General features: G+C 36.5%; 1 protein-coding gene across 4 annotated transcripts in view; it reads right to left on the bottom strand.

Moving 5' to 3' along the window:
* Positions 1-23,189, bottom strand: part of PARG (poly(ADP-ribose) glycohydrolase) — a 74,613-nt gene that overhangs the window by 6,648 nt on the left and 44,776 nt on the right. For all 4 annotated transcript variants that reach the window (XM_052799168.1, XM_052799166.1, XM_052799167.1 and 1 more), the window contains 7 exons: positions 20,312-20,391; positions 17,822-17,882; positions 17,111-17,186; positions 14,686-14,833; positions 9,149-9,227; positions 8,228-8,336; positions 3,744-3,849 (listed from right to left, as the gene is read on the bottom strand). In XM_052799168.1, the coding sequence (XP_052655128.1) occupies positions 3,744-3,849; positions 8,228-8,336; positions 9,149-9,227; positions 14,686-14,833; positions 17,111-17,186; positions 17,822-17,882; positions 20,312-20,391 (659 nt within the window). The remainder of the gene's footprint in view (positions 1-3,743; positions 3,850-8,227; positions 8,337-9,148; positions 9,228-14,685; positions 14,834-17,110; positions 17,187-17,821; positions 17,883-20,311; positions 20,392-23,189) is intronic.

Raw genomic sequence — 23,189 nt, 5'->3', positions numbered from 1 at the left:
TGGGGCAGGGTGGATCGCCGCTCAGGAACTAACTGGGCATCAGTCAGCAAGTGGTGAGCAATTGCATTGTGCATCACTTGTTTTGTATATTCCAATTCTTCTATTATTATTATTATTGTCATTTCATTATTGTTATTACTATCATTATTATTTTCTTCCTTTCTGTTCTATTAAACCATTCTTATCTCAACCCACAAGTTTTACCTTTTTCCTTCCATTTCTCTCCCCCATCTCACTGGGGAGGGGGGGAAGTGAGTGAGCGGCTGCATAGTGCTTATTTGCTGGCTGGGGTTAAACCATGACACTGATACAGAAAGGAGCATCACATGAAGAGCAATAGAGCCTGTGGTACAGGGGTCTGGAGGGATCTGGGCTCTCTTGCCCCATGCACCCAGCTGATGTGATCCCATTTAACTCTTCTAGACTCACACCTGAAGGGATGGCTGTGCTGACATACCTTCTTCTACCACCCACTGAGGGTGGTAGAAGCATGATACAAATCCCTCTAGGGACCCAACTATCCTCACAGGCCCTACACCTTCAATCCCTTTTACCCAGAGTAAAGGATGTTATCACCAGGGACTCCTCTCCTGCAGTACCCTTGCAGCAGCGCAGCTAAAGTCCAGAGATCGGTGCGAGGCAAGCGGCACCAGAGACACCGCAGGAGCAAACAGAGCGGAACTCCACTACTGCAGGTGCAGCAATGCTACACTGCGCGAAATGCCCCATACTCCTTGTGTCGTTGCCTATTGTGTGAGTTCAGAACTGCAGTACTATCATGGTAGCACCTCAATATCGCACGCATTTACATGAGGCAAGATGCATGCTTTTCTCTCCTTCCACTAATCCTCTTTTTAAAGCTGACAGCAGTCTTCCTATTGAACTTCATTTTCTCAGATAAATAAGAACACCAATTCAGCTAAAGAGTACTTTCTCACAATCATTAGGAGTTAAATTTATGTATTTATAAGATGCCTTATCAGATCATCTCCTTTGCATTTTCAATAAAACAACACTTTTCCAATCTTTAGACAGTTGCACAGAGCCCCTGCAGCTAGTAATTGTTAAATTATCTTCTGGTTTGAAGAGCAAGACAAGATCTTCCAACTTCTCCCAATTACATAAACATACTTTTTTTCAGTATTGAAAGTCTTAAGTTCATAGTAAAATTTTGTGGAAATACCCCTAACTTAACTGGAATCTGGCTTGTTTACATACCAGGTCTTTAATTTATAAAGCCAGATTATATTTTTCCTCCTTTAAGACAACTTTAGTTTTCACATCATCCGTGACCTTGAATGAAACCATATTTTATACACAATCATACACCTTTAATTCATGACTAAAAAAAATCATGGCAAAATATCATAATGCATTATGGAACTTATCCAGTTATATCCAATTATATCAATTACTTTGGTGGTTCTGAAGTCTTTGTTACAGATCCAGATAACTACTTCTGAAAGGACAAGGGTATATATTTAAGAGCGTTAAATGAAAAAGTAAGTTTTTAAACTACGAAAATTATTTTGTCATTGCAATATGCTGTCAAGCCTGTGTAGTCAACAAAAGCTATTTATTTGGGTTCAGTGAAATTGTGATACTGATAATCTCAGAGTTTTCTAAAACATACTCAGAAATGAAGAATTTATGACTCCCTATGAAGTGTAAAAGATTATTCTCCAGTGTAAGAAATTTGCTTATAATGAAATGAAACCACTGAGAGAATTTGCAGAATATATTTCAGAATAACCCTATACAGCATTTTAGAACAAAAGGGAGAAACACCTTTAGCACTTATGACTACGCAGGGAGTATCTGTGAACTAGAGAAGACTTCATATGGTTATCACACATCAAATGCAACTCTATTCTGACAAAACCACACATGACAAACTACTGTACTCTTTTAGTAGCTCTTAGTTTACAAAAATAAAGAATGAAGCCATCTTGTTTCTAGTCAGCATCAGCTCAGAGAAAAACATCACATACTAAACGACTAGCTCCATATCCCATAGCATATCACTGTCATTTAATTCTCTTTATTAGGTATTGATTTTTCAGAGTCAACTAAGAAATTAAGCTGAGTTTACAACAAGAGTAACTTTAGTGCAAGTTAAATCAATGTCTGTCTTTGTAAGGTCTGCCAAAAGAACAGGAGAAGACTTGAGAGTACACACATAGATTTAGATGAATTTTTCACAACAGCAGCAGTGCTGTAATTTGCTGTTAAGTGTTAACTCTTGCAGACTTTGGAAAAAAAAAAAAAAAAAAAAGGTTGATCCAAAACCAGAGGAAAAGTTACATAAATGAAAGCTCAAACTAAAACATTAAGTTAAAATAAAATTGAGACAATGTTCAAGACTTTATATGCTCTTGTTCTGGCCAGAGTTCATATCCAAGTTACAAAGCACCACATCTCATGGCTCATTTCTTTGTCTACATCAAAGACTTTTCTTATGGGCTACCTCACCAAATAGACTCAGCTCTGGTGGTCTTTGTCATTATGCTTCAGTTTTGAGTTCCGACCAATGGGGAGAGGAAGTAAAGCACTGCAGTGAGCAATCCCTATTCTAAAAGTCACATCCAGTGTTGAACAAATAATGGCTTAGATCAGATGAGCCGTATTTTTATCAGAAAGCCATACGTTAAAAAAAATATACATGCGATATTACAGTTCAGATCCAAGAGGAGGCCTTATGCAGATCAAAGCATTTATTAAACCTTCCTAACATAATCAAGTATGGTCAGATCCTGCAGTAAATACTACTTCTGATATTGATGATCTGCACTAGGCAGCCCATTTTATCTAATGGAAATCAAAAAACAACTGTCAGGAAATCAATGAGCATTGAGGAAAAAAATAGATGCTCAATGAATAAAACACACTAAGAAAGAAAACTAATGAAGCTGGTAGCCTGGTGATTGTTTGTCTCAATATAACTACCTAAAGCTGTGCAGAAAAGCAAATGTTAAATACTCTCCAAGTGTTTGAAAACAACGAAAATGTAAATTTCTACTTAGAACTATATGAATCAGGATATCAATTTAAATGTCAGGATCCATCAGTTCTTGGCTTGATGGGAAAAAGTCTTAAATGAATGCAGGCATGTGATATCTGCTGCATTATAAATACTCTAATTAAAAATAAAAGAACATGAGAAAGTGAGTGATATAGCAGGCAAGTCAGGAAAGACGCTTGTCTGAGTGACTGGAAACCTCTCTGGCATATGGCAATATATTAAGGAGCAAAACTAAACATTAACTATTGCCAGCAAGTTTGTGAAGCCTTGCAGATTACCAGGTATTTTAAACAGCTTTGCAGAGATATGAATTTTAGGCATAATCTGAAAAGGTTGCTCCAGAAAGGTCAACTGATTTATACAACTGAGAACTGCAATGAACATGTTCTTTTGTGAACTAATATTGCATGTTCGTGCTTTTGAAGGTTTCAGGTCCCTGTAAACCCAGCATTTCACCATAACGTACTTACCTCAAACTTTAAACTGAAAATAGCATATAAAAGCAGTGTGCATTTTTATTGTTTAAGGCCACAATACTCATGGCCTAAAGATCAAAGCTAATGAACCAGTTCTATGGAGAGTTTAACTACTATTCCAATTCTTGGCTAAAATGTATTAATTTGAAGAAAACAAAAAAATGTACTTGAACAACAACAACAAAAAGGCCAAGAATTAAAATCTATTTGATTCATTTGGACATTAATGAATTGCTACAATTTACCTTTTAATCGGGAGTCCCCTCCAAAGGCACCACATCCCCAGTTTCCTGTGGCTATTGCAGAGAGATGCTGAGGTGGAACATTGGGTCGAGAGAAGCCGCAATAGGCCTGCAGGCAGACAAGAGTCAGAAGATGAAGTTGACAGGCAATCTGGTGCAATATTTTCAAACAGTAAGGTGACAACGATAATCAGTGTTGTCTTCTAGCAATACCAAATTCAAACTACTTCAATCCACCATTAGTCTTCCTTTAAATTTAAGGTCAATCACTAAAGAATTTAAGGCAGGAATAATTTTGCCTTATTTGGATCCAAGTTAAAAATTAAATACAGGTGCTGACTCCTAAGGATTTCATCACAGCTATAGGAAACTTCTCAGGATAGCCAGAGCAGAGAATAACTTTAACTGCAGATTGTATCACGTTTGTTGGTTTTTGGCCCATTTAGCACAAGACAGCTGAACCGCTGCATCCAGTATTACTGAAATTCCTCAGAACTGAAAATAAAATACAAAATAGGCATCCTAGAATACAGGTCTGATGCAATAAATGAGGGTAGGAGGAAAAAGTGTGTGATATTCAGTAAGAAATCTTGAGTAAAGGCAGATGCTTCCATGTATAGAAAAAAAGGATAAATCTCTTCAGGAAGTTTTTCAACAGTACAAAAATTTATTGAATTGGTACAATTGTCTGGTACAGATTGAAGTACCGACAGTTTCACTCCAATCTGATCTAAGCTGCAAATTCAGACTTCTGTTAGTTGTAATTTAGCAGGGTACCATGATTCAGAGTTTGCATAAGAAGCACTTACACATCATCAGGTACATGCAGCTTCTTGAGCTCTTTCAAGTCAGAGCTATTAGTGTGCTTAATGTCCAAAGCATGTTTGTACGAAACTAGTGGGCCAAGCAAGCTAGTACTCTGGCTGTGTGGACAATAATTCTTCAAACTCCATCCTCCCAGTGAGGGAAATGGACTGGTGTTGCAACAGGATGCCATTTTCTTTTCAGCTTTTACTTAATGGGCATGTATTTCTCAACTCACCAGGACATGGAGAACAGAAACTGTCTCATCAGACACAATAAGTAAGTCAGCAATTACTTGGAAGGACTTCAGCAGAAATGAATAAAAATATCTAAGTAAGTGCTCCCATATGATTTTTCATAGCGAATAAAGGATAAAGATAAAACTAATAACTTTTTTTAAAAAAGAGGCAATGCACCAATATTTTAAATAGGTTTCACCTAGGAATACAGAAATATGAAAAAAGCTTTCTGTCCAGTTTTAAAGCAGTTGCTTCTATTTGGGAAGCAGAAGACCTGTTCCTTTTGAACTACATAAAGGAATCTGTTTTGAAGTTGTAGACAACTTCAAATATATGGTATCTCATATTGTTTAGAAGTTGTGTGATGTTTACAATTGGTTTGTTTTCATATAAAACTGTTATATATAGTTCTCACAGCTAACCATTTGAAACATAACTGTTCTACATACCATAATTCTTAGGGAAGCATTTCTTGTCAAATACGAAACTGTAGCTTTTTTTAATTGGTGACTATCAAAATAGGCTTAATGACATTTATGAATGGGATTGCAAGCCCAATAATAACTCAGTTGTTGCTTAGGATTTGGAAACTGGAACTTGCAACTGGAAAAATTATTGCTAGTGAGAGTCTTTATTAGGCAATAATCTCAAGGGGCTAGCAAGGATGAAACAGTGACATCTCTTACACATACATCTGCAAATCTTAATGCTGAAATCAGATACAATGGGTTTTTTTCTTATTCTGAACAGCTGACCTTAGACAATATTAATCTTGTTTTCTGAGTATGGGTTACACCAGAAACAAGGGTCGGCCTCAGACAGTGACCTTTTGAGAAAACTAACCAGGACTGAACATCTGGTTCTTTAAGACAGATAGATCTTATAAGGAGAAATCACATAGGCTTATAAGAAAATACAAGTTGTAAGAAAAATCACTTTAAGTTGTTTCAATCATTTCCTAACGTCTAACAAAATAACAGACAAACAAAAGAACCTCTGGACACTGGGCTCTGTCTACTAATACATAATACACTCGGATTTCAAAGCCTGTGTGCATACACTGCGTTTACTGAGTCCTGGTTTATTAAGTCATAATAGAAATAGAGTTGCAGCTTATTCCATCAACTTGTTTTCACCCACAGAAAAATCTTAAGGTTAATATTTATTTTATATCAAACTGAAAAAAACCCACCACAGTACATTTGAAAATATTTGTTAAAATATTATAGAACCTCCAATAAACTTAATGAAATTTTTACTGTAGTAAACAGAATTAACTCAGGCTTAAAATTTTCTTTAAATACCAATCAGTCCTTATCAAACATCAGCCAAACCAACACACTGTATAAAAGTTGCATGGATCTATCATAATTTATTTTAAAAATCCAAACCCAATCAATAATACTGAAAATTGTAGGCAGATCATAAATTCACTAGAGTAGGTAATTTGGATTTTGTACTAAGATATCACTGAAGTTTATAAAATTTATTTACTGTCTTTTTCAGGGCTAATTTCATTACCAACCATGAAGAAACAAGCTGATGAATATTACTTTAGTCAAGATGCTAAGATTTTATAACTAAATTAAATTAGTCCTTCAGCACTGTACATCGTTTCGGGGTGGGGAACAAAGCACCACTACCAAAAAACCCCCACAAAAACAAACAAACAAAAAACCCCAAACCACCCTCCCCCCTACCCCTCCAAAAAAAAAGAAATGAGCTTTCAGGTATATTCCCTTTCTCTTTTCAGGTCAGAATTGGGAACACACTGCCCCACGTTTGAATTTATTTACAATGCATCCTATATTATTCTATAACCTCCTATACTACAGAAAGCAGGAGACTAACAACAGCAGTATTGTGCCCTCATATTTAACACCCTAGCTAAAGCAGAGGCCCACTGCATCTATAAACACAGAAGCACACTAAACAGACTTTATCATTAGCATGTTTTGAACCCAAATATAAGCACACTAATATAGTATAACTGTATAAACATTCTTGTACTCAACTGCCCAGTAAAAATAGCATTGCCATTGCTATAACAGGCCACAGACCTTTCACTACCTATGCCTTATACTAGCCATGCAAGACCCTCATTCTGGCCCATTAGCCTTCTTATTAACTTATGAGAATTTGCTATGTGAACTGGAGATTGATACCAGGCATCTTTTGTTAGGAGATAAAATTTATGCATGGGATAACAGCAAAGGCCTTGAAAACATTGGCATAGGTTGAAAGCTAAGGCCTCAGAACTATGAACAGCTCACTGATGGCAATTGCTAGTCATTGGAAAAGTACAACCTCAAGAGCTGGGAAAAGACTGCTTTAGCTTTAAGAAAAGAAGCAGCAGCAAAACAAGAAGTAAAACAAGTAACATGAAAATCTCAGCCATACAACATAAAGCACCTGCCATGGCTTGGCAAAGTAACCCCACATTCCCAAATATTATGCAGCACACAGTCCAGGGCAGAGACCAAGGGCTGGGAACCATCTAGAACCTCAAATACCTTGTTTAAGGACAAGATCCCAAATTAGGGAGGGCAGAGGAGAGAAAAAAAGATGCCCACCGCAGTTCCAGCTTTCCCTGTCAAAGAGCTCTTCAGCCCAGCAACTTTGATGACTATGAGTATAAAGGACCATAGCCATTGGAGCAGTGTAGTTTTGTATACACACAGTTAATCTAGGGTAAGGTCAAGGACTGACTGCTTTGAATACATAGTGATAATGATTAATAATGTGTAAGAATTATTAGCAGGAAGTGTGCTGTTTCTGAACATTAGTCTAAAAGTTTTGTTTAAAGGATTAAAACTGGCCTGATTTATCAGTCTTCTGAATGCCCTCATCACTGTAAGCTCTAACTGGCATGTATATACACATACTCAGTTGCAACAGCCCTTACAGCTATTGTTCAAATAAAGATATGAGATTTATGAACAGCTGGATCTGATCTCAAGAAGACATCAATATATGAAAAGATAAACTCCCAGGTAATATGGCAATACCCCAAGAGCAAACAAGAAAGGTGGAAGAAAAGTAAGTGGCACCGTATTTATGAACTGTCACCATATTAAAACAGGAGGCACACCCTTCTCCACCTTGACTGCAGGGCTGAGTAGGATATTCGGCAGAGCCAATCAAGGGAAGAGAACTTAAAATCATAATTTAGAAGCAGGACAGGGAAGAGTTAACAAGTTAATCCACATTTCATTTACATTTTTGAAAGTTAAATAAAATACACCTTTGAATAGCATATCAAAGGATAAGAGTCATTCTATTTGACAAGCTGCTGCTTTAACATTGGACAGCAAAACCCTGAAGTACATCTTTTATGAGAGAGACAACTAAGCAAGACCTTCCTTAGCTGAAGATAATAATAGAAAAATATTTGAAAAGCTACTATAAACATTCGACTGCAGGCCACTGTAAGAAGTTACTGGCCTTGTTGAGCTCTCTTCTAATTTTCTCTGGACCAAACTGATCAAGGAAACGTCTGAAGTGAAATGCATCTATAGCAACAATTTCAGTGTAGCGTCGCTGCCATTCATCCCTAAAATTGGAGGGAGAAGAAAAGTAGATGACATTAGTTATTTAATATTGGCAATATAATCATGATCCGAAATAAGCAATTCCGTGCAGAGCTTCTCTGTTAGAAGAAGCTAGAAAGGTGAGCTCATAACAAACAATGGAGCACTTTTTTTTTTTTTTTCTTCTTTGTGGGTTGGGAATGAAAGCAGCATCAGAAGTGAGACAGGTCTCCCTATAAATTTAGAAATACTTTGGCTAGACTTTGGGCATAAACGTGAAACAAATCTAATTACAGACGTAAGAACACTGCAAGGTCAAAGAAAAGCACTTTGGCTCTCTGTCTTCCTCCAACATTTAAATGAGAGTACATTGTGTATGTTTCTAGACCAAATGAATAATTTTGTGTATACACTACAATAACCTTGTTGGAGAAATAAATTCAAGAGCTCAGAGCTTTCTACTCAGATTCACGATATTAAATCTTATTTTGCCACACATCAGCTGCACTGTGGCACCTGAGGTATCATTGTCAAACTTCTTGTGGCATTATAATCCACAGTTCAGTCAGCATCTTAAAAATTTGGATTAAATACATATAACTGTAAAAGATGTTGGTTTAAGAACTGACATATTGGCAGGTACCATTTATTAGCATTAATATCTCATTATTAATATGAGATAATTTTCTTAGCTTGTTGGCTCTACTGAAGAGAGCAGGATCAAACAGGCAAATTCTCTATTAAGGCAAATGCTAGGCAATACTTAAAGCACCAAGTTTTCAAATTTATAACATTTATTTATTCCTTCGCTTGAAATATTTATGTGGAAGTTTACCTTGGGGTCTTATCTTCGTGGCTTCTTGCCCACCGGTAAGTTTCTGCATAGCCTGTATACTCACTGTACTGCTCAGTACCTGAAACAAATTATTTTCCATATTACTTACAAAATACGTACATATTTTTTCACTTGGCAAATCCTTCATAGGAATCACTGCTTCTCCAAATGAACATGCAGCTCTCAGAAGCAACGGAAAATAAAGACTCATATCTGCACCAAGAATACAAGATCTTCCTGTAACCAGTAGAAGCTTCTTTTCCACAGATAATGTATAGCATCCAGCATAAAACATTACAAGTGCAGATCTATGTATGTCGTCCAGTATAAAACAAGAAGATAGTTTTCAACTTGGCCACTCTCAAGTTCAATAGCTTCTCCATAAACTGCCCATCATCTTTAAGGTTTTACTGGCTAATACCTGGTTAAGAAAGACCGTGAGCCTTTGCGTCACCAGTATTTTGCTTTTCTTTTCTCTTTTTTGAGGCTACTACCCCTAAACACGATGATAAAATAGTCATTCCACTATTGAAAATGTGGCAACCTTACTTCATCACAATTTAGCAAACATCTGGGCTGACATTTTAGGAAACATAAGAAGAAAAATATAAAGAGATTCAAAAGTGTATGTGGCAAGCTATATGTTTATATATTTTATTTCTCTAACAAGTTTTATTTCTCTAACAAAATTAAAATCCATAAAGCCAAAGAAAACCCTGATGGTCAGAAACCAAGCAGATTTCCAACGTGCCAGTGTTACCCAGTTTGTAGCCCTACAGTCTCTTGAGGGCAACCTTACATAAGGATAGGTAGGACTGTTAAGCTTCCTAGTCTCATTGCCCAATACACCTCTTTCCCTTGTTATTGTTTTGTTTTACATTAGTTCAGCATGATTTCTGCGCTATGGTTCCTGACACAAATTCTCAGATATCACAGCAATGTATGGCACTGAATGGACCGAAAGGCCACTGCTCTCGGCTACAGTGGTCAGTACCAAGAAGCTACTTCTGTAAAAGCTCGAGGACCCACAAAACCATGGTCTGGAACATACTTGGCTGCTCTGTGAAGAAGTCCAGCAGGGTATCTTGGCAAGCATTACGGGCTATAAGAAAGTAGCTCACTAAGACCTCCAGTAATTTTAGCTATTATGCGCTGCTATGCCAATTCCTTTTTCAAAGGTTTATCCCAAGACCAAGAAGGAGAGCATTTTAACTGAGAGTAAAGATCATAACCTTTCTAAAAGGCTGTCCTTCACCTCATTTTACTGAATTTCAGGACCTTGCTTCAAAACCTGGAGTTGCACAACTGCTTCAAAGAAATACTCCTAAAGTAATGCCACAGCAAAATCACAACTTTTCCCCCTGTTCTGAGCTTGCAACAGCTGAATTTCAAAAGTAGGGGACTGAAAAGAATACCCTGTTTGGAAATTTTCAGCTCATACAGGTACAGTTTGGCACAAGTGATAAACAATACGAGTAAGAAGAGAACTGTTAAGCAACCCCTTAACTACAAACAGTGGCACCAGCCATGCCTATAAATATAACAGAAAAATAGGTTTTAGAAAGACGTGCAAGCTGACAGCACAAAACATCTGATTAGTAAGACAGCAGTAATGCCTAACGATTGCACAGATTAGTGATACTCTGAGAACACAAATGTTTAATATCAAAGTTTTTCAATCTCTAAATAAAAATAAAAAGTTGAAGAATCAGAAACATAAAACTATTCACTTTTAACAAGGGAATTTAAATGCTTGCTTTCAGTAGTCTCAAGCATAGGAAACACAAGCTGTTAAAAACTGTTTAAAATTATGCATATACTCCAAGTCATTTTCTCCATCTACCCAAATTCATTTTAACTGAAAAGACTTTTCAGCGCTTCTTTAACTCATCTGCCCTATTATCCACCCATTATTTATTTAGATTTGTCTAGATGAATAACCATACTGAGGGCACACAAATACCACTCAAGGCTATTTTGGAAAGCTGCTATGCAAAATGAGTGGGATGGTAAAAGATTCCTCACCCAGAATTCACTTCCTGTTACAAAATCAAAGTCCCCCAAGTTGGGTGGCAGAATATGCCTATATATTCACACACATCCATGCTCTTGTACAAAGGACAACTGTGAGCAGCTTAAATATTCAGAAGTCAGCCTTCTAATCGAATTGTAGGCTATCAATCTTCAGTAAGACTTTTCCTGACATAGGTAAAATTCAGTTTTACTGATATGCTTGGAAAAAGTGTCTGAGCAAATAGTAAGAAAAGACAGACAAGAAAGTTACGTGACTCTTCTGAGAGCTCTCTTTAGGGGACAACTTAGCAAAACTTCCAACTTTGAAAAGGAAGCATTTTGTTTGGTGTCTAGCATATGGAAAGAAAAGACTAGGTTATCAAGATATTGCAACAGGATAGATTAAATGACAGTCAAAGTATTAAGCTGACTTTTTCAAAAGGGTCATTGTTTTCATTTATTTTTAGGGAAGTGCAGTGTCTGATTATGAAAACACCAGGAAACAAACAAACAAGCAAATACACATATATTAAAAAAAAAAAATCAATAACAGAGAAACTCAAAGAAATCACACGAACTCTAAACTCATGTCCCAGAAACGCAAAGTTAATGAAAATCAATGGGTTTTCATAAATAAAGCTCTGGAAATTTGTCAGACAATAATTGTTATTCAACTGGAAGCACTTTTTGCCTGTGAACTACTGGGATACAAACTGCTGTTGCTGGAAGAACAGAAGCAGTATGGGAAAATTGGATATGCTAATGCTTCTGGTGAATCTTTTTGTGGCCAAGCCACAAATACAGCATAATAGCACAGTTCCATCAGAACTTTAAAAACAAGTTACAAAAACTAAAAAAGCCTAAAGTCAAAAGAAAGTATATACTAGTACCATTCAAAAATACATTCTTTGTGAAACTTGTAATAGTTACAGCATCAAACAAATAGTGAAATTGCCAAGTGTTAGTGCTTATGGGACCTCCTCCATCTAGAGAGAGTTGCAATTATTACTGAATAAAAAGGAGTACATGTGAAAAGTGCAAGAGTATAGTTTTGTAGTCACCAACATAAATGCACATTTACTGCCAAAAGTGAGGGGAAGGTCTTTCTCTCCTTTTCAACCAGTTCTTCTGACCCTTATCTTGCACCACCATTAGTCTTCTGGCTCTCCAGACAGTGGCACGATCAGTTTGCTAAATCCAGCTGAAAAACAATTTTTCCCCTCTAAGTAAATTTTCAGCTGAACCAATTATCTGATCTCATTTACTGCATGGGTAATGTGCTTAGAAGTCTCTGAAAATGCATCACTAAGATGTAGTCAGGACTGGCCATTGTTCAGTCAGTAGATTTAAAGCAAACATGGAATACAGCTTCATTTGCTCTTAACATCACCTGAGTATACATGAACTCAAATAGGAAAAAAAAGAAGGGAAAAAAAAAAAAGAAAAAAAAAACTGAATGAAAACCACTGATACTTATTCACAGCTCTACCAGAAATGCAGCTGTGGAAATCTTTGGCATTGCTGCTGACATTTCTGTAGGTAGATGTCTGTGTGGAATAACTTGACTGTTTGCATGACCAGTTCCATATTCATTACAGCAGTGATCTTAACCAGATACTGTGCAATCACAACAAATTTAATTTCTCTCCAATTTCTCAGACTCTTCTGCAAATTTAAGCTGCACAGTTATACCCATTAGGCCGCTGAGTCAAGATGCATCACAAAGAATGTAATTTATCAAGAGGATTGTGACACGCAGTGGAGACTTGGCTAAGAACTGAGGTGGAAAAGCTCCAGTGATGAAATTAAAATGATGGAATGGCCATTTCCATTAGAGAAGAACACCATATCACAAATACTAATTGCAAAACACTATAAAGTACTCAAGAAAACTAAAAGAATAATGCCGCAGTGAAAAAATATCCTCACCTTTATTTGTTCATGCCAAATCACTGGTTTTTTTGCAGGGGAATGGAAGAAGGTCTTTCAAAACATCCATTTAGTGTTTTCCCCCAAGCAGTTATTACAGACTGATAGCTGTGCTCTGTTTTTACCCTCCCCAGAGGAGCCTCACCCAGAGGACAGTATTTCAACATGTTAATCTTGTTATAGTATCATATCCAAAATACACAACAGAAATCGGCGATGGCCAAGAATTCTCTGACTCGTTTTTTTAAAAGGTAATCACAAAAGCCAATTTATCAAGAAGATTTCATAGAAAAGGCATTAATTTTGGCAGGGTGGAAAAACAAAATAAAACACTCTTAAAAAGATTACCAAGTATAAAACGAAAACTAAAAGATGCTCTGCACAGTACAATCAATAGCTCAGGACACAGTAAGATTTGCAAGATCTAAGCTCAAATTTTTACTGTGCATGCATGCGAGAGAAAGAAGTGCTTTGGAAGGACTTTTCCAAGAAATGTGTTCTAGTAACTGTACAAATTCCTGACTGTTGAGGTAGCTCAGGTAACTAAACCCAATGTTTTTTACTATAGCAGACTGAAAAATATAAAATATACATAGTGTATTACAGTATTTACCCAGAGGATCTCCCTGATCAAATATTTTTTCTTCATAGCTGTTCTTTAGAGTAAATAAAAAAATATTATAGCATCATTTTATTTTTCAGTCATGAAAAATGCCCACTGTGTTCCTGTGTATACAACTGAGCCACACACAGCATGACCTGGGCCTCTCCAGTTCTTAATGGCGACATTTGGTGTTTTGATGCTAACTGTTTTGATCCAATGGATAATAAAACATTCCAAGTTCTATGACAGAGGTGGAAACAAAAGGAAAAACGCTTTCAGCAAAGCACTGGACAGACAGCTCATCTCCATACACAGCCCCTCAACAACATACTGGAGAAGTGTTTAGTTTTTGATGATGTAATTAGGAACCCGTAACTACCCTACAAGTAACACAAACACATGCTTGTAACTTAACAAGATCAAATTCCTTAAGAGACATTTCCTGACTTTTTACTGTTTCTAATGGATGCTGATTTTCTCCTCTTCCAGTTCCTCCCCTTTTTGTAACCAGAAGGCAGTTCCTCTTCTCAGAGTTTTCAATCCCACTGATCACATCAAATTTTACAAATTCCAGACAGGAACAAAAAAAAAATCCCTGCTTTAACGTAACAGAAACATTACCTCCTAATAGCTGGGACAAACTGATAGCTGGTAATTGTGGCTTTTACCTATATTGCCCAACAGTATTCTTTAGCTAGGCCTAAAGACACTGAGTCCTCAAACACATTTATATAGGATAAAAAAAAAGTTCTGTCTGCTTGCTGTCACTTTTTTTTTTTTTAATGTTTCCTTCACAAAACATCTATTGAAACAGAAGCCCTATGGTCTTAAGAGGTGGGGTGAAGAAGGAAGTTCTTTGTCAAATTAGTATTATTTTTTTTTCTTTTTTTTTTATCCCTACAGCATTTAAAAATACTAAACTTCAACTTGGAATATATTTTCTATATATAAAACCAGAGTAAGATGTGAAACATTTTCTGTGGAGACTAACCTGTGATGATAAGACATTCATTGTGATCCAAGACTTCAGTGATGAGCCTTGATACAATCAGTTCTGGGTTGATTAAAAAACGAATTTCTTCTTGAACTAGCCCTGCCCCAGTCACACCACCTCCAACAAAACGGTTTGCAAAGTCAACCTAACAAAAATATATTCAGGAGGATTATTAGATAAGCAAACAGCATAAAATCCTTTCATTTACCGAGGTAGACGAAGTCCCGTACAAATTTCAATAATTCTGTTGAAATCTGCTGGAATCACTTGAAATACAAGCAGCAGGACAGAGCCTGTTCAACAGAATGTCTTTGTATTTTTTTCCTTTCTACTTCTCAGAAAACTTAAAAGACGACAAGTGAGATATTACACAGCAAAATAAAGTTTTGCATCTCAAATGCTCTGAATCCAAGTTTTGTGGGTTTTCTTTGAAGAGCACATATTTAAGAGTAAAATGCATTTCAGTAAATGTGAAAGATGAAAACAGCAAATTACAGTATTTTTTGCATTTTATGAACACTGAAGAATTACTGAGTTGTCCTTTAATAAGCATTCTGCCCCAGCTGTCCACACTGAAGCATTTTTAGATTAGCATTGCCCCTGTACCAGTTGTTCTGTACCTAAAATTTTCTTACAAATTCTTACGAATTCTCCTTGAAATACACTTAAACAAGGCAAGTCATTTAAATCATTAAGGTTTCTGCATGAAACAGAGAAGCTCTGGACTCTTTTTTTATGCAATAATACATACTTTGCAAATTATGTTTTTATATAGACAACAGTTTTTAAAGGATTTGGTTTATTCAATAAAGTGATTACTATTTATGCAAATTAACTGCCCATATAAATTTATAATTTTAAAAAGTCACTTCATCTTTCAAATGCTATTAGCTTCTTACTGATTTTTATTTAGGTAGCTGATGAGAGCACATTTACAGGAAGGGAACAAAAGTTGCTGGAGTGATACGAGCATCCGTTGAAATTACAAACTGATTCAGGAGTCAGAGTCAAGCCTAAAGCACACTGAGAGCCGGCCACTACAACAGCAAGCATTCCTGAAGTCTATCCTGGAAATACCAAAGGACTGCGGTCGTTTAAGATTTGCTGAACTCGATTATGATACAAAAAAGTAACGTGAAAACTACCCAAACGTTCAGTGCGTCTGGGCTCCAAATGCACTTTTAACTGTGCTGAGTAGGCTCACCTTGGGCCCCCATCCTTGGCCCCGGCACACGGTCCCCTTGTCCTGGACCTCGCCTGAGACACATCAAGTATAGGCCCATGCCCAGCCCTGTCCTCTGCTGATGCCCATTTGCTGACCTTTGTGACCTGACTCATCACCTTGCCTTTGTCTGATGTCTACCAGCCTGTCAGCAGAAACTGTTATTGTCACCATCCCTGGTCTGCCTGCCCCAGCCAGCGACCCTGCCCGCTGAGGCTGGGGTCACTGTGGACTCCTGCATTGTCTTGCCTTGGTCATCCTGCTCCCTCTTGGAGTAAGCGCTCTTCATCTGAGTGGAGATATTGTGTTTGATAAGACTTGAAACAGCCAAAAGGAAAAATCCTAGGCAATACTCACTTTTACAGAGTGCAACAGAAACAGCACATGAAAAGGCACAATTCAACCTTCTCTCACCTCTGAGGTTATAGTATATTTGAATAGAGAGACAACAGAAAAATAATGATTATTGAGCAGTTGCTGAGTTCTCAATAATTTCAATACACATTTGAGTGCTCAAGTTTCATAAAGTCATAAGACATTTTAAAGTTTGAGCAAAAAGCATTGCAAAAAAAAGTCTTCCTATTCTCCCTCCTCCTCCTCCTCTGCAGCACTTGTTCCCAGCTAAAGAAGTTGTAATGAACTCTAGAAGGCAGACTTTTTTTTTTGTTTGTTTAAGAAAAGCAAAAACCAAACAACTAATTTGAAACCTCAAATGTGTTCCTTGCTATAGACATGGACAGGACATCCTCCTTATGAATTTTTTGCTGACTGGCTCCAAGACCAAAACAGTGGTGCTGGCAGCAGCAAGAAAGTCTGCTGAACCACTGACCTGGTCACTGTCTGGGGCACAAGAATAATTTTTTAAAAATAAACTGAAACCCTTGACAGCTCATCAAGATCACAGCCTGAAACTTTTATCTTGTCAATCTTTGATCCTGGTTTGAACCAGAAGACCTGTCCAGGCCTTGTGATTTCCTGTCAGTTCTTTCTGTACCAGGTACATGTGCAAAACTAGATGAGCTAAGGAATATTGGCAGTACTAAGAATGCCCATGGAATTAATTTTGATGTTTCTTTTACACCACATAACATCTTGTCATTTAAGTCAATTGAGGATAAACAAATAACTTTGTTAAGCTGGCAGACCATAAAAGTATGACAAAGACATGACAAAGCCACATTTACTGTTAGATGCGCTTACCTGTAGCATACCTTGCCCATTGCTTTCAATGGTGCCTTCATAGGTGACATGCAATCTAGACAGTTTTTTCTGAGATCTATCATTAAGGAAAAATATTGTACAGAAAGGATGATTACAGAATCTCCACACACAGAGATCCATTTTAAAAGAAAACACATCCAAACCCAAACTTCTTGCACACCTTAAATATAAGGTAGTTTAAAAAAAACCCCTGGTGGATTAACGAAAATGCAATTTTCCTTTCAGAAACTATTTGTAAAGGTTTAACATAGTCAATTGTTCAGATTCTCCACCTCTTCCACCATAAAACCCCAAATGTGAAATTGAAGTTCTATGTTTTTCACACAAGTTTGTCCCACATTAACTTGCTAACCAGCAACACTTCTGTTTTCATGCTGGTTATCACCCATACTTCATTATATTTCCTGTCATTTCTGAAATCAAGTCATCTCTCTCTTTTTTTCCCCACTCAAGCAACAGCACCAAAGATGTACTACTGTTTTAAAAATTCACTTAAGACTTGTTGGCTTCACAAGCAAACAAACATTTTTGGGGCACTCAAACTACCTGTGACAGTTCACCCACTTACCTCTGTACTTTTCTCCATAACAATTCATACCAAACATTGTCTTCGAGGCCTGAATCAATTCCACGTGAATGGGATTCAGTTATCGATTTAAGAAATTTCTTACATTAACACGCTTGGCTTACCTTTCCCAATCTGGAAACTCCTGGAGACACTGCCTTGTAAACGTCACCAATCCCGTAGGTTCTACAGGCAAATCAACCCCAGAGGAAAATGTATTAACTGCTGGAGCTTTAGTCCTTAGATTCTTTGAAGTGGTAAACTTTTAAAATTACAACAAACATCATTCTTGGCAGAAACACGAAAGCTTAACTTTCCTCAAGAGCAGCTTTGAATTTTCCCCTGACAGCCCATGCTCAAATTGAAAACAAGTAACATGAAGACCAAAATATACACTTCTCTTCTCCCCTTGGAGTTTGAGTATTTTCTTTTTCCAGATCAAGGAAAAACTATTTCTTAAGTGATTTTCACTTAAACTGTAAACACTACTAGAAGGACTCAATAGCTGAAGTAAAATGTGCTGCCACTTAAAAACAAGAAATTGCGAACCTTTAGAGGTGACTACTGTTCAGTGTCAACAGGCAATGCACAGAGTACTCAACCCATAGATGGATGAAGCAGCAGCTCATATTTCCAAGAAAGTCCTACTATGTCAATAAAGATGCAGTGTTAGTGGATTCCATATCAAGCCGTTTTCAGCCCTGCCAGAATGCTAGTGAAATTCACTGTATTTCAAGTGAAAAAAGACTCCTGCCCACAAGAGAAAAAGAGGAGCCGTTGCTCATTGCAGGAAGGATGCATTACCACCTTCTCTCCTTATTTTACTCAAAAAAGTCCGGTTTTGCAACAGAAAGAAAATATCAACCTTTTATTAGGTGATGTCATCCTAATAAAAAATTTGAGACTCATTTCTTTGCTCCAGTAAGTCTACTGTGCTGGCTTGCGAAAAACATTCAAAACAGTATGTAAAGAACACAAATCCTTCCAAAAGCCTTAAATAATCCTATGCTTTTCTTCAAAATTATAGGGGTGCAGGGAGAAAAAAGGGTTGCTTGGTCTTAAAAAAAGTGCAGAGCTTTCAATAATCAAGTGCTTTTCCACAAGGGAACTCTGGTATCAGTGGTGATATTTTACAAATTAAGCATTCACCTTTTGAGCAGAAAGTCTTCAGCTGATATAGTCTCCACTGTGTTCTTTTACAAGGAATTCAATTACCATTTACAATAAAGAGAGTTGCAAAATTATTACAGTAATTTATAGAGCTAAGTTACTTCAGTCTTACTAATTCCTTGGACAAAAAAGAACAAGAAATGGAGTCTTTTAAAGGTATGATAGGAATTTTTAATTCAAGAAAAGAGCACTCAAGAATCTCATTAAATATTATTTAAAGTTATAATATTAAGAAATCTAATCATAAAGCATGTTCCCAACAGATTTCATATGCACAGGGGGTCAGGCACAGCTGCCTAAATTTAGGATTTGGTTTGCATGAAAACATTATTACTCAAATATAAAAAATAGCTAGTACACTCTATCTCTTCTCAGTCCCACACATAGATCATAATTTACTTTTTACCTCAGAGATTTAGTTCTATTGACATTGCTGAAAGTTTGCTAGCTAAAACAGGATGTAGCTGCATTTAATTTGTGGTGAACTAGAACGATGAATTGAATCAAGTAAAGGGATTTTTATATTTAATAGTTTAAAGCTGTCTTCCTTTTAAAGCAAACCCTTCTGAGAGAATATGAAGCTAATAGTGAACTACTGACATGTAAAAAAAAAGTTTTTTAAAAAAATACTATAAGGATATTGCTGCAGATGTGATATATGCTACTGCAGTAAAATCTCTTTCTCCCCCAAAATATAATATATGAGCTCTGATACAGTTCTCACATAAATAAATCTATTTTTGAAAGCTTATGCAGATGTTCAAATTCATGGTAACAACAGACGATCTGACTACGCACACTAAAGAAAATACGGCAATAATGTCTAAAAGAGTTGTGGATATCTCATGTCTTGCTATCACTTGTTTTATTTGAACTGGGAAAACTTCACAACAGCTTTGCTTTGTGTAAATAGAAGGTAAAAACCTGAAATATCAACACAAGTAGTGGAAAATCCCTCAGAACAACAAACATTATAGGCAAAGGACTAAATGTGCACGCTGCAAGAAATCTGAAGCTTGATTCAGAATCTTTTAAGCCTGTGATTTTAATGATTACATATGGTGCTAAGCTCCCTCTACATTCTCATTCTGATGTGGTACAGCAAGTAGTTGCATATATTACAAACATTATACATATATATATTTATATATACACATACACTTTATATATATATTTAAAGGAGGGTGAAAATATTTCTCTGTTTTACACATCCCTCCACATATATATCTTGGAAAAAAGAAAACAGAGTAAGCTCTGTACAAGAAATTTAATTGCATGCATCATCTATATGAGAAGAAGTGACATTAATATGAATATCAGTGTACTTAGCAAGCTGGCTTTTGTTACACACTTCCATCATAATGTTGCATAGCCATTTCTAAATTTAATGGGATTAAATTTTTCATGTATCTGCTTTGTAGCTCAAAAGAAGAATAAAGGATTACTTTTTTCTGTGACTCTCCTAAAATAGCAGAAAAGGGTCTTAAGTTTCTCAGGCTTCCTTGGTGACCGTCCTTCAAACAATCTGAAAAACAAGAAATAAAAGCAATTAAATAGATATCAGGGATATAGTCCATAGTAATTAGGCTACTTACTAATTGTGATTTGATTTTTTAACTATTATGTACATATTTTGATTAGCCTTGCATTTAAATACTCTACTGTAGAAAGAACTCTCTAGACAGCCCCTCTGTAACACGGGTTTTTAGGAGTAACACATTTGTTCACTTGCTAAATTTCTCATGAAGATGCTACGAGAATGCCTATCTCACTCATACTGATTTTGTAATATCAAAAAATGTAATTTCAATGCAAACATCCAGGAAAGCTACTAGTTTTTTTTGCAACAGACTGGCTCAGATTAAAATAAGTGACTGAGAGGTGAAAGCATGTATGTTGAGTACTCCAAGATCCAAATGTCTTACCCTACTTTCAGCTCAGTGAGTTGCAGAGAAGAATTAATGCAACCCTATTGCTTTCAAGAGTGGCACGGCACCAGCAGCATTTCTAAAGAAAAGAACCTACCCCCAACAGAAATGGCTTCACCCACTGGGCTACTACTGGCATTCTAACATTCATTTGTAAAAAACCTAAGCATTAAAAAAGAAGCATCCTATTTTTAGCCATTAAGTGAATGTATTCTTTTAAGGTTAGCTGAAATACTTTTACTGCATCATCTATCTTCCAGCAACTTGAACACGCATTACTTAATTTCACTTCCAACAAAGTGACAAGGCATTGTTACTGGCAACACATAATGGAATTTATCTGGGAGGAAGAATAGCGGCGACTTCAGAAATAATATCCTTTGAGTAAGAAGTTCACTAAAAGATGTCTGATACAGTGAAAGCCCTGAGGATGTAAGATTCCCCCCCAGTAAACAGTCTAAGTAAAGGAATGACACAACATTATTCATTTGTTTCCATGTACCGGAATGACAACCTGCCTTTAAAAACCAGAATGCTGTCAGGTGAATTAAGCTTTTAGTAGTGAAGTGAACTAGATTTTTTCAGTATTTAAAAATTCTTATGAATTCTTATACATGCTGAAGAGATCAATTTCATCCAAAATCTATATTAAGTCACAGAAACTGATTTTAAAAAGGTTAAAAAGGTTTTATGAAAACTTTTTTATTCTTTGAATAATCAATCAGGACTTTAAGAAGGCAAACTCCAGACTTACACAGTCTATTTTAAAATGGGCCAATATGCAAGTTCTATCAAGGGGTTGTGATTGCACAACTAAGAAGGGGTTCGTAAAAGAGAGTTGATGTGTGCGCATGTGCGCGCACGCATCTTGCCTAAATGCATAAATTATCTCTGACCTTTTATCCAGAAGTCTCATTTGGCATGAATCCTTTAAACCGGTTAATTTACCTATTAGCCTGATCATGCCTTTACTAGTTTTTTGCCTCTTTACATCAAATTGAAATGTTGCTTATATTACAAACTCTCAGGAGAGAGTTCTTCATGTCACAAAGGCGATACATGATTTGGCATAACTAGCGGAGTGGGCAGAAGAAGTCCAGAACCAGAAAAACTATGCCTGAAACAAGTCAGATCAAGCTAAAAGGCAATGGCAAGGCAGATGAACTTGGTTTCATCCATTACAATTACGCACCAAAATGCAGTCACTGTGTCAAGTAGGGAATTTCAACCACATATTTTTTAAAATCTGAAGTGTTCAGCATTGGCCTGTCTTTTCTCTTGTTAAAAGCTGTGATAACTACCTCTCTTCTTTCTCCTCTGGGATCAAAGCTAGAGTAATGCTGATTTGCTTCTGAAAAATCTCATTTACAGCAGATAAATATTCCCAAAACACCATCTATAATTACAATAATAAGAGGTATCTGTATTTCTGTTCTAGCCCTATACGGCTGGGTAAAAACCACAGGGCAGCACAAATGAATCTGAAAAGCTCTGGGTTCTGGCACAGGCACTTGCTGTAGAGGGATACTCCATACAGCAGGAATAGAAGAATACTGTGGCATTCAAAATTATCTGTATTTTGACCTAGTAGCTATATGCACCCAGGAACTACATGCATCAGATCTTTTATAGCAGCTAGCTCAAGAGCTCTCATAACCTTTCTCCTCCTCACAGTATTTGCTTTTCTTCGCTATGACGTAACATAAACTGTACTTTCTCTTTGAAAATCCATGGTTAAATAGAGAAAAATAATTTTTAAAAAATTATTTATTTAAAACAAAAGCAGGCAACACCAGTCCTGCACACACGTTTTAGGACTGAATCCACTACAAATTATGTTTGTCCAAAACAGAATGCATTCATAAAGGGATAGCTATTTATGGCAGCTTGAAGACACCATATCTTAGATTATTATGCTTGAATTTACTTAATATTTTCTGTGTCTAAAATTTACCTTTATTAGTGAGCCAGTGGCAAACTGAAGATGGCTATCTGCAAACATGCTTTTTATTATATATATATTTGCAAAACACTAGTATATTACTTGCGCATTTTCATATAACCAGACCAAGGAACTCATCTTCATCTATTTCAAGTAAGAGTGCTTTACATTAGGAATATGTTTTAAAGGCCAATCAGACCAGTGGAAAAATCCCCACAGATTTTAATGGGCTACAAATTGGCCTTAATACCTCATAGTATCTAATTATTTGAAGTTATTGATATTCACTCAACTGAATTTGATTGCTTCATATGTTCTTTTAGATTTCCACAGAAATCATATCATGATTACATTAACGATTCAGAAGACTTCCCCCAAGCTATACTAAAGTCAGAAGAAAAGCAGAAGAGAAAAACCAATACACAGCCCCCCATACACACAGGCAGCCAAGCT

This window comes from Harpia harpyja, chromosome 10 (genome assembly GCF_026419915.1).
Source record: "Harpia harpyja isolate bHarHar1 chromosome 10, bHarHar1 primary haplotype, whole genome shotgun sequence".
Taxonomy (NCBI): Eukaryota; Metazoa; Chordata; class Aves; order Accipitriformes; family Accipitridae; genus Harpia; species Harpia harpyja.
Note: the sequence above shows the minus strand (reverse complement) of the source record. Positions and strands in the feature narration are given on the sequence as shown.